Source organism: Aulonocara sp. 'chitande type north' Nkhata Bay, linkage group LG15 (genome assembly GCF_057382095.1).
Source record: "Aulonocara sp. 'chitande type north' Nkhata Bay isolate Kocher_YH1m ecotype deep benthic linkage group LG15, A_spYH_male_GT1.1, whole genome shotgun sequence".
In the NCBI taxonomy this organism is placed as follows: Eukaryota; Metazoa; Chordata; class Actinopteri; order Cichliformes; family Cichlidae; genus Aulonocara; species Aulonocara sp. 'chitande type north' Nkhata Bay.
The window spans coordinates 9389559-9401678 of record NC_141358.1 but is presented as its reverse complement, the minus strand read 5'-3'; the positions used below and the strand labels follow the sequence as shown (position 1 = coordinate 9401678).

The 12120-nt window shown below is 39.3% G+C and overlaps 1 protein-coding gene across 4 annotated transcripts in view; it reads left to right on the top strand.

The window, feature by feature from the left end:
* The window catches only part of LOC147312488 (low density lipoprotein receptor adapter protein 1), a 48088-nt gene extending 41542 nt beyond the window's left edge, over positions 1 to 6546 (top strand). The window contains exons 9-10 of one of the 4 annotated variants that reach the window (XM_086263887.1): positions 859 to 887; positions 1461 to 6546. In XM_086263887.1, the coding sequence (XP_086120013.1) occupies positions 859 to 887; positions 1461 to 1555 (124 nt within the window). In that variant the 3' untranslated portion in view covers positions 1556 to 6546. The remainder of the gene's footprint in view (positions 1 to 858; positions 888 to 1460) is intronic. The other 3 variants (XM_086263889.1, XM_086263888.1, XM_086263890.1) reach the window with 3 other exon arrangements.
* Positions 6547 to 12120: the final 5574 nt, after the last annotated feature.

The following is a 12120-nucleotide window of genomic DNA, read 5'->3' as shown; positions in this document are numbered from 1 at the left end:
GTACTGGGGAAGCAGTCAGGGTTGTCTTTAAGGGGCAAAGAATTTTGCTAGTACCCATTAAAAATGTTTTTGGTGAAGTATTTTACTCTTGCTTTACTCTTGCTCTAACTTTGTATAGCTCATAACATTAGGTGTTTGTATAGGAATTGTCTGTTTGGTTTGGGGTTGGGTGGTTGTCTGAATCTCTTGCACACACTGCAGTAAGTTTCCATCACCAGTGCCTCTTCAGCTTCCTGGTATATCTACGAGTGCGCTTGTTTAAATATAGCATCGGGGTCACGTTATTGGTCTGCGGTTTGGCGATTCAGTTTAAATCTCTTTAATCCACTTTGGTGTAAGCAGCAGCATGACCTCTAGGGGTCACTGGTAGCACTTTGTAGTTTTGCGAGTTGAGCTGCAGCTGATACCGTTAAACCAACTTCAGTAGAATAATTTTAATTAACACTTAGCTGCACAGGTCAGGATTTAGACCTCATTAAAAAATCTATTTTTAGCAGAGCCAAAAGTGCTCACAACTATTGACTTCAGCTTCAGTTCAAACTGGTTTAATTAAAATGATTCATTTATGGTATTTAAAATTTCATAAATGAACGGCGACCCTGTGTAACAGCCGATTTAGCACTGAAGTACTTCTCCCCATTGAAATCTGAAGTGTTCTTTTTAGTTTAGTTTAGGCTTCTTTGTGTGTCACTTTGCTAACTGCATGGTGAAAGTGGGGCAGCTCACTTCACAATGTGTTCATGTACACTCCTGATGCCCTTTACCGGAACAGTTCCTATCACCTTTTCTTCACTTATCCTAACCTTCAGCACTGATTCACTTTGTCTTGATTTCTTCTGTCTTGTATCTGGCATGCAGCAACATGGAAACAGAGGAGACAGACACTGGTAAGTGATGTGATAAATGTATTGTTTTAGGACAGTACATGCTTGCTCTGCCTCCTTATTTCAGGCCTAATGTGAAAAATCCTAACTATTATTATCCCAGTCCAATCTGCTCTCTGCAAGGGGAAAGCACTGGCCTCTGGACGTATGTGACTCCACTAATAAGAAGATGATATTACGCTCAGAGCCACATTAAAGTTTTTGTTTGTTTGTTTGTTTTTACCTGAAAAGATTATTTTGATTTCAATTAGGATTAAACTATTACTTAAAATCTGTTTTTCAATATTAATTTTAATATTACATTTCCTTGGTTAGTGGTCCAGCCCAATGTAAATCTTAACATCTTCATCTCAACCTCCTGTCTTTTTGTTGGTGCCACCATTACCAAACCATACCTCAACAGGTTTCACTTTGTAAACCGTCCCTTTCACTCTTGCTGCTATCCTTCGGTCACCTGTCTCCTCTCATTCACACACGTATTCCATCTTGCTTTTACTGGCTTTCATTCCTCTTCTCTCCAGTGCACACCCCCACCTCTCCAGACTCTTCTTACTCTGCTTCTTACTCTCACTGCAGATCACAGTGTCATCTGCAAACGTCATAGCCCACGGAGACTCCTGCCTGACCTCGTCTGTCATCCTGTCCATCACCAGTGCAAAAAAAGTGACTGAGTGAATGATATAATTTTAATCATTAAGTTGCACATCAAAGCCATTGGCGTGCTGAAAAATGTTTATTGTTAAAATATAATATACCAAATAAATGAGGGTAGCGCTTCTGTTAAATTTTGGAGTTGGCTTTTGTTTTCAGTGTTGCCAGTGTTTTTCCGAACAACATCAAAAACACTGAATTTTCTTGTTGTCTGCCACTCACGACCTCACACGCTGCACTTTATCCACTAGCACTCCCTTTTCCCGTTTGTTCTTTGTCATTTTGAGTCAAATCAACATCCTCTGGCGTTGTGTGTTTGTGTCTGTGACCTTGCTACATTATATGCTTCCTTCTTCTGTCAGTTTTTTAAACCTTTGTATAGACTGTAAACCCCTTTGTCTTCTGAAAAAAATGTTCTAGCAATGCTCTGCTTTTCTCTGTCTCTGTCAGACTGGCCGAGTCCCGCTCCGAACCCATCTCTGACAATGCAGCTTTGAGTCTCCCGGAGGTCTCCACTGAGAATCTGTTGCCTGTCTGCAACAATGAGTTTAAATAACATACCGGCAATAGCTGCCCGACGTACAGCACCACAGAAATTAGACAAAAAGCATACGCTCCAGTACCCAGGCTGACAAAAACAGCATGCTTTACTCAATCAGAAAGAAAAAAACATATCACCCTCCCCGGTGCACAAACTGAATGAGAAAGCCTGTATTTGATATTCAGTCACTGCTGCAGAGAAGCCAGAGTGAATACCCTGATATCATGAAATGTTATTTCTATGAATGCCTGCCTGTCAAAACCCACTTCTCTCAGTGTAAACAGCCATCTCCTGCCATCTTAAAATTTGGTGCACACAGTGTGCAATACACCACAGCGAAGAGAGCAAGGACCACAAATTTATACACAATGCAAATCACACAGGATGAAGTTTGGAGTCTCCTCCTTTTAGTAATAATTTGTGAAACATTTCCACATGTGGATTCCACTTGTAAATTACAGTAAAGACTGCACAAACGTCACAGTCCAAAGATGCGTGCACTGTATATATGCCTGCTATCGCTTTCTGAAAATGTGAGTACTCTCTAATCTTGCTGTTTGTTTTGGTGCAGTAACAGCTGCCAGTCACAGCACTTGCTGGAGGAAGTCCAGTGTTAGGAGTCATCATCAGACACTGGAGTGAACACTCTGTCATGATGCTGAATGGGTTTTACACGAATCATCCAGTTTGTTGTATCGAACAAAGCATTTCTTTTGGGGGATGAAGGCCCCATTAGACACAGAGATATATAAAAGTGTGTGTCAGGTTTTTTTTTCCCTGGCAACACAGTCAATAAGGAAATGTTTCTTTAAGAAGAATACTTGTAACATTTACAAAGTAAAGTGGAGTACTTAAATTTAATCTCCAGCTAACTGTATATGATCGTAGTTTTTTGGTCCCAAATTCTCACTGCTTGAGGGGTATTCACTTCATTCACTTATTGTGACCTTTCCCAGCAGATAGATGTGCCAGGTTGTCATGGGAATGGTTCAGTTTGTTATATATCGGGTCATTGTTTGCAGTGGGTGGGGGGGTTTGGAATCCATCATATTTATAATAGAGATAATGTATGAGAAGAGGGAATTTAACTACCAATTTATTCATCCGTCTTTTGTTACAGGACCCAGAAATTGTTAAATCCGAGTGCATCTTTCTGCTGGGAAACATAAGGCAGAAAGCTTCAGGAGTCCTTGAACTTTGGATGTTGGGAAAGTTACCAGATTGTTATTTTCAAGGTCAAGAAAGAACCTTTTATCTATGTTTTATTTTTCCTTATAGGTAAAGTATTTTGGTATCCCTTTTGCATTTAGTGTCATTATCAGGTTTAAAATTATGTATTCACTAAGTAACTAAAGCTTCAAGACCATTAGGGATGCACACAACAACCAGCTGTTTTTATGTTAAAATGGTTACTCTGGCAATTTACAACTGTAATAAATAGAAAAATGTATGCTAACAGTGATCAAAATTGAACTAACAGAGGGTAAGATGTTGTTGTGACTACTAATTCCAAAATCCTGCCTTCCGTTTTCTACAATGCAGCAGCTAAAGTCTGAAAGTTCACCACACTACCAATTTGCACCCCAGGCTTTATGCCGAAGATCTGTAGTTGTGCAAAATAAGAAAAAAAAGATAAGCAAATTTTAATCATATGCAGCCTTTTATGGGTGAATGAGTGATCTGCCTATGGTTTGCACTGCATACATAAAAGTTTACATAGTTGTTTTTCTTTCTGTCTTAAATGCTAAATATGAATGCGAATTTACTCTCGAAAGTAACAGGCTGAGATTTCTGTAACGATCATCACGGTCCGACTGGAATACGGCGAGTTTAGCATCTCCTCATTCATTCAGCTGTCACTGTACATAAAGACAATGTTACTGTTAATGCTGTTAGGTTATGGAAACTGTGTTTCAAGCCCAAAATCAGACTAAAGAAACCTATTTCCATATGCTGTATTTTTTCAGTGTCAAAGTTGTACCTATTTACTGTATGTATACATATTGTATCATTATAAATGAAGTAGGATGATTAGAATCAGGGCTTTTCACAGGTGGGCTTTTTTTTATATCACTAATTGGGACGTGGATGTGTAGATGCTTGTGTGCTTTTGCGTTAGGTTAGACGATTGTACAGATTTAAATGACTGGGTTTTACTACTGCAGGAGTCGCTCATTTTTTTTACTTGTTATATTCAGTTACATAGTTCACACTGTCCTCTTTAAAGGATGCTTTTCCTTTTCTCTTAAACATCTCTTTTCATTAATGGAAATGATACATTCCAATTGTTTTCTTGTTTTTTTATTAGACTGTGCGGTTTATTTATATCCACCACTCAAATGCTGTTTGTTGTCAAGAGCATGTTATATTGTGCCACAGTCTGGTTGAAGTGGTCTTCTCTGTATTCACGGCATCACGACTGAAAATAATTGTGGCGGTGGTAGGTGGGAGGTAGCAGGGAGCTCCGTATTGTTGTCATGACACCCACTGCAGAATAATTGGATGGCTTATCAGGTTACGACATGAGGCTTAATTACACTGTTTCATTCCTGACTGTCTGAAATACCAACTCTATTACAAATTTTAAAGCGAAACTATTTAGTATGGATAACAGAAATGCCCTGTGTCATGTCAAGGATGGTCTAGGAAGCGATGTGTTCACTTTAGTATTGACTGTGAATTTGGAGGTCAGCAGAGTGCGCTGCCAGTGCGATGCTGTAATGCACAAATGATCTGTACTCACCTTTTTCAGACCCGTCATTGATTGACTGATGGATTCCTGTGTGGATGTGTCTGCTGATTCAGTGCCGTTAGATATTTTAAGATTGGCTGCTGTCCAAGAGCTGCGAAATCTGTGAAATCTGCCGTTTAAAAAAAAAAACAAACCCAATAGTTATTACTTTATTAATAATAATATTAAATTATGATAATGTATTACATTTACACCTCAGGTAATTTAGAAACAGACGTACTACTAAAACATACTATTAAAGATATTGGGAACATTTTTTTTATGGTTTTAAACCTTTATTTTACTTTATGCTGCAGCAGTTATAGCAAAAACAGGTTGCATAGTTTTAAAAAAAAATGGCACATTAACCATGATAAATGTGCCATGATCTTTAATGTACCACTCTTAATATTTCTAAATGACATTGTAGTAATCATTAATGTAGTAGTGAGCTCAGTTTAAATACGAAATGTTGTCCTGGGCGTTGTAATAAGGACAGAGCACATCATGTACACTCATTCTCGAAACACTTTAAGTTTTATTTGCACTGTAATGTTGTTAAAGTGATAAGCTAGTGACTTTTGGCACGTAGGAAATAACAGCCGTTCAAAGCTCTGTTACTGCCTGCACAGCACAATTAATCCACGAGTGGCAGGTTTTGTTGTACAGTTTCTCTATGGTCATGGTGTTAAAGTCCCAAAAAACGTCCAGGTGAAATTGTGGTACTGTATAGGCTTAAAGCTAAATTATTATTTGTAAATTAATAAAACATAAAAAGTAATCTAATGTAAGAAGAAGAAAGTCCTGGATTAATAACATTATGACGCAGATAATTCCATCAGGCTCCTCTGAGTATTGTTTCATGTAGCTAGTATACTGGAAACAGCAAGCCATCAATGTGGCAGATTCCCAGCAAATCTTGACTGGATGCGGTTCTTTGGCACAGCTGAGACTTTTGTCTTTGGGAGTGAAGAGAGAGAAACTAGCACTTGGAGGTACAGCATGCCAAACTGAGTCTTATGTGCACTGAATACAAATCACCCTGTGAGGTTCTGAGCCCAGAAAGCATTTTAGGCTGTTAGGTTTTTAAAAAATGAGAAAGAGTTTCGACTGGGGAAGCCAAGTACTCTCAGAAAACCTACTGTACTTCTTAACCCCAAATAAACACTGACGTTTACAGTATGAATTTACTTTACCAAGGTGCTTATTTTCTATCTATGCAAATAGTGGGTTTCCAGCAGTGTTGTGATATTATGTTAATAGCAGTTTGTGTATGATTCACAAGCAGGTGTCCTAATCTGTGTAAAATTGTGTACAGAATTTTGAGGCTGTTATGGTTTGTTACATATTTATGCATAATAAAGGACTTTGTACAAACTCTGCATTTTGCTGAAATGTCATTTTAATTACAGGATTAAGAAACCAGTCCACAGAAGCCTGTGTTTTATTAAACTAGAAGCCTTCTGTCGTGCTGTTTAATTTCTACGATCCTGTTTGGACACTACCAGAATATCAAAATGATTCTGAACTTGAAGTTTTAAAAAATCTTCAGAAAAGAAGCTTTAAAATAGCTGTTCGGTTTGCAGACAAACAGCTCAAAATCAAACATTTCAGTTTGCTTTGCTTTGTCTTTATTGATTTAGCTCTTTCTGCTAAACTGTCCACAGTATTTTATTCAATCTGTACTTTTCTCAAACATTTCCCAGTTTACTGGTCAATCACAACCAAGGACGTGCACTTTGGCTGTCTGATCAATATGTCTCTAAATTTTGTCGACCGCTGTTGCCTGATTAAAGGTTTAAAAAAATGCACACCATTTGTAGTGTCTGGTGATTCTTCTTGGCTATCAATAAAAATGCCTGTGTAGTGTCATTTACACGGCCATTTAAAGTACAAACTCAGGTGAAAATTGTTTTAAATACTGCATGCATGGATAGAATGATTTGTGACCCCTGATAATATTCAAAGAAGGACTTTAAGGAAAGTACATGTATATTTATCTAACTTCTAATCTTCCTCTGGCTGGAAACTCTTCAGTCTAGCGTATACAGTGGGGCAAAAAAGTATTTAGTCAGCCACCGATTGTGCAAGTTCCCCCACTTAAAATGATGACAGAGGTCAGTAATTTGCACCAGAGGTACACTTCAACTGTGAGAGACAGAATGTGAAAAAAAAATCCATGAATTCACATGGTAGGATTTGTAAAGAATTTATTCGTAAATCAGGGTGGAAAATAAGTATTTGGTCACCTCAAACAAGGAAAATCTCTGGCTCTCACAGACCTGTAACGTCTTCTGTAAGAAGCTTTTCTGTCCCCCACTCGTTACCTGTATGAATGGCACCTGTTTGAACTCATCATCTGTATAAAAGACACCTGTCCACAGCCTCAAACAGTCAGACTCCAAACTCCGCCATGGCCAAGACCAAAGAGCTTTCGAAGGACACCAGGAAAAGTATTGTAGACCTGCACCAGACTGGGAAGAGTGAATCTACAATAGGCAAGCAGCTTGGTGTGAAAAAATCAACTGTGGGAGCAATCATCAGAAAATGGAAGACATACAAGACCACTGATAATCTCCCTCGATCTGGGGCTCCACGCAAGATCTCATCCCGTGGGGTCAAAATGATCATGAGAACGGTGAGCAAAGATCCCAGAACCACACGGGGGGACCTGGTGAATGACCTGCAGAGAGCTGGGACCAAAGTAACAAAGGTCACCATCAGTAACACACTACAACGGCAGGGAATCAAATCCCGCAGTGCCAGACGTGTTCCGCTGCTGAAGCCAGTGCATGTCCAGGCCCGTCTGAAGTTTGCCAGAGAGCACATGGATGATACAGCAGAGGATTGGGAGAATGTCATGTGGTCAGATGAAACCAAAGTAGAACTTTTTGGTATAAACTCAACTCGTCGTGTTTGGAGGAAGAAGAATACCGAGTTGCATCCCAAGAACACCATACCTACTGTGAAGCATGGGGGTGGAAACATCATGCTATGGGGCTGTTTTTCTGCCAAGGGGACAGGACGACTGATCCGTGTTAAGGACAGAATGAATGGGGCCATGTATCGTGAGATTTTGAGCCAAAACCTCCTTCCATCAGTGAGAACTTTGAAGATGAAACGAGGCTGGGTCTTCCAACATGACAATGATCCAAAACACACCGCCTGGGCAACAAAGGAGTGGCTCCGTAAGAAGCATTTGAAGGTCCTGGGGTGGCCTAGCCAGTCTCCAGACCTCAACCCCATAGCAAATCTGTGGCGGGAGTTGAAAGTCCGTGTTGCTCAGCGACAGCCCCAAAACATCACTGCTCTCGAGAAGATCTGCATGGAGGAATGGACCAAAATACCAGCTACTGTGTGTGCAAACCTGGTAAAGACCTATAGTAAACGTTTGACCTCTGTTATTGCCAACAAAGGTTATGTTACAAAGTATTGAGTTGTATTTTTGTTATTGACCAAATACTTATTTTCCACCCTGATTTACGAATAAATTCTTTACAAATCCTACCATGTGGATTCATGGATTTTTTTTTTTTCACATTCTGTCTCTCACAGTTGAAGTGTACCTCTGGTGCAAATTACTGACCTCTGTCATCATTTTAGGTGGGGGAACTTGCACAATCGGTGGCTGACTAAATACTTTTTTGCCCCACTGTAACTGTAAAACCTCACCTTCTATTGATGTTGCTGGTTTTGATACTGTGTTCACAGACCTCTGCAGCTCTTTCACCTTAAGTTGTGTTGGATTTATAGATTATATGTTCCAAAATTGACATGAAAGTCATTTAAAATATTGCACCATACCCAACATAACACAAATACGGTGCCACCTATGTTTGATTGTCAGTGATGATAACGCAATATACAACATTATAAACAAAATCAGGTGAACTGCAGCACAAATGCTGTGAAATGTTAATAAAAGTATAGATTAGTATAGTAGATTTTATAAATGTAAGTGTAAACAATAATATACACTCCTCATTTATTTGCACCAGAAAGGTGAATAACAAAGAGTTATGTCCTTAAAAAATCGGTGGGGAAAATACAGCAAAGATTTGACACAGGACCCGAGAGATGCATCTGACCCTTCAGTTGATCCTTCTGCTCTTTTGTCTCAGCATAAATGCTTTCATTGGAACAGTGGCTGTCAAGGAGAAATTCATAAAGGAAGGGAAACAAGAAGAAAATGCAGAAGTATGCCATATTGCACAAGAACTGCACTGAAAATCAGTGGACCTCAATGTTATTGAAGCAATGTGGGATTGTCTGGATAAGATAAGATAAACTTTATTAGTCCAACACGTGGGAAATTTGTTGGAAAATGGATGAATTGATGGAGAATGGAATGTCCTTGAGAAGTCTGGAGAACTATTCCTGAAGACTACTTAAAGAAATTACAAGAAAGTTTGTCTAAAAGAGCTCAGGCTGTGTTGATGAATAAGGGTAGTCATGCCAAATATTGACTTTCAAGTTTATTAGAATTGTTCAAACACTTTATGGATTATTTCCCTTTGTGTTTGCGTATTTCAATAAATATTTTCCTATCAAAATATATAGAAATGAGGAGGTGGCTCAAGGCTTTTGCACATTACTGCAGATTTTTAACAATTTATTTCTTTTAATTGAATGAAGAATGATCACACTTCTGAGAAAGCCTTTAAAGAATGAATATTTCTGTACAAGCTCATCTGAACAGTTCACTGAAGTGTCAAGGGCTTTTATCACACGTTTAAAAATCCCAATCTGATCAGCTCTGTGGGCTTGTGTTTCTGTCAGCTATCTGAGTGTTTGTTTAGACCAATTAATTATGGTTGGCAAATATTTTCATTTCCAAGGATGCATTGCAGTAGGGTGCCTCCAATCTCATTATCAGACTGTGTGCAGAAGTGGGAATGAGAATCAGCTCTGACACAAAGTGGTTTAAAAAAAATATGTGTTTAAGATAATAATCAATCACGTTTCGGGATTAAAATATTAGAGATTCATGGCAGAAGCTCTGACTCAGCCCTGACTCATCTAGGCATGGACTCTGCTAAACCCCTGAAGCTGTGCTGTGGTACCAAGATGTTAGCAACAGATTCTTTAAGTTCTAAAAGTTGCAAGGTGGGCCTCCCATGGATTGTACTTGTCTGTCCAGCACATCCCACAGATGTTCAATTGTATTGTAATCGGGGGAATTTGGAGGTCAAATCAACACCTCAAACTCACCGTTTTGCTCCTAAAACCATTCCTGAACCATTTTGCTTTGTGTCAGGGCTCATTATCCTGCTGAAAGAGGCCACCGCTATCAGGAAATAGCATTTCCACGAAAGGGTTTACATGGTCTGCAGCAATCCTCCAGTAGATGGTATGTGTCAAAGTAATGTGTAGTGCCAGGTGTTTCGCAGGTAAGTGACCTACATGCATCTGGCCATGCATGTAATGCAAGAGAAGACATGATTCATCCGACCACACCACTTCCTTCCATTGGTCCGTGGTCCAGTTCTGTTGCTCATGTGCTCATTATTGGCGTTTTCAGTTATGGACATGGGTCGGGAATTGTCAATTGTGAATTTCAGCTTCAGTAGCTCGCCTGCTGGATCTGGAAGCAGCAGGCGAGCCTACCTTCGTTCCTCAAGTACAGTACATCAGTGAGCCTTGGCCACCCATGACCCCATCGTAGGTTCACCACTGTTACTTCCTTGGACCACTTTTAATAGATCCTGACTACTGCAGATCAGGAAGATGGGAAAATCCCATCCAGTCATCTGATCATCAAACATTAATCCTTATACCTGCCCATTTTTCCTGCTTCTAACAAATCAGCTTTGGGGACAAAATGTTCAATTGATCCCTAATATATCCCACCCACTAACAAGTGCAATGATGAAGAGCGAATCAGTGTTATTCACTTCCCCTGTCAGTGGTCAGAATGTTATGTTTGATCAGTGTATAGAGAACTGACTAATCAGATTCATGAGATCAAAGAAGGCCTGTCTTCTACTTTAGATCAGAAGAGTTAAACATTTCAGAGAAAACTTCACTATGATGAAAATGCTGTATGACAGACCTGTTGTGTGACAGAAATCACTGACTCTGTGAACAAAGAGTGTGGAGTACCCGGCCCACCCTCAGAAAGAAGATCAGCTTGTCACAAGTAACAAAGAAAAGTGACAGAAAATCTCCACTTTGATGTTTTCAGAGAACTCACTAGAGACTAAAAAGGCACACTGTGTTATTTCATTGTATTGTCACACTGACAACAACAGCATTGTTAGTGTGCTGCTTCTGCTTCCATTACATATGTGTAAACTGGGGTTGATGCAGCACAGGCCTTGTTTTGTTGATTATACTGGAGTGCATAAATCTTTCCACTTAAACTGCTCTCAGCTCACTGCGTGACGAAGCAGAGCTCACCTGCATGTCATGTCAGCAAAGTCTGCAGCAGTCAATTAAACCCTAGTGCATGAAAAGAAATCGCAAGAGTAAGAATATTCAGTACCATCACCAGTTATTTTTTTATAGCAGCAATAAATAGCTTTGTCATTGTTTTGCTTCATGAGTGGTAATCCAAATCACCTCTGGACATAGACATTAAATTAAGGTCACGTATGATGGGGAAAGAAAAAGGCTTATTTTCATTTAGCTCCGCGGGACAAAATATTACACTTGACGTAGTTAAACAGTCATTCTAAATTTGAAATTACTGTTTAACTTTCGAGGGATATGTTGATTACCAATGTCATATTTGTCCTTTGTGTCCCGGGATATGGCAATGAACAGCTCATTTAGTATTCATAAGTGTGTAATTGATTGCTAATAGCCTATTTAACACAATTTTGTGATGGCTAATTAGTGACTGATAAGGTGCTCTGCCCTGCTCTAATGGCTTAATATTGTGTATGTAATAGTTGTACCATTTGATACTGAGACTCCGGAGAGACCAGCTTGTGGAGGTCAGATAGGCTGACACTTCACTGCAGTTGAGATTGTTATCATAGGGAGGGCCATAACCTGCATTTCATTTTTAGCACATTTACTGATGTAGTTATATATATATATATGGATGTGCCGGCTCTTCAGTGCCTGTGAACCATCAGTCTTTTCATATTCACGTATATGCATGTGGGGCCAATATGAATATATTTATAAAACTGGAATTTTAGAACACACAATATAAACTGTAATAACTTGCAGTGAGCTTGCAATAAATGTCTTTCTATATATCTTCATTGCCTATCTATTTTGGCTCCAATACTGACAGACAGGAGAAAGCTAATATTGGAAAGATGGGGCCAAGCAATACAATAATGAAGGTAGACTCCAATGCA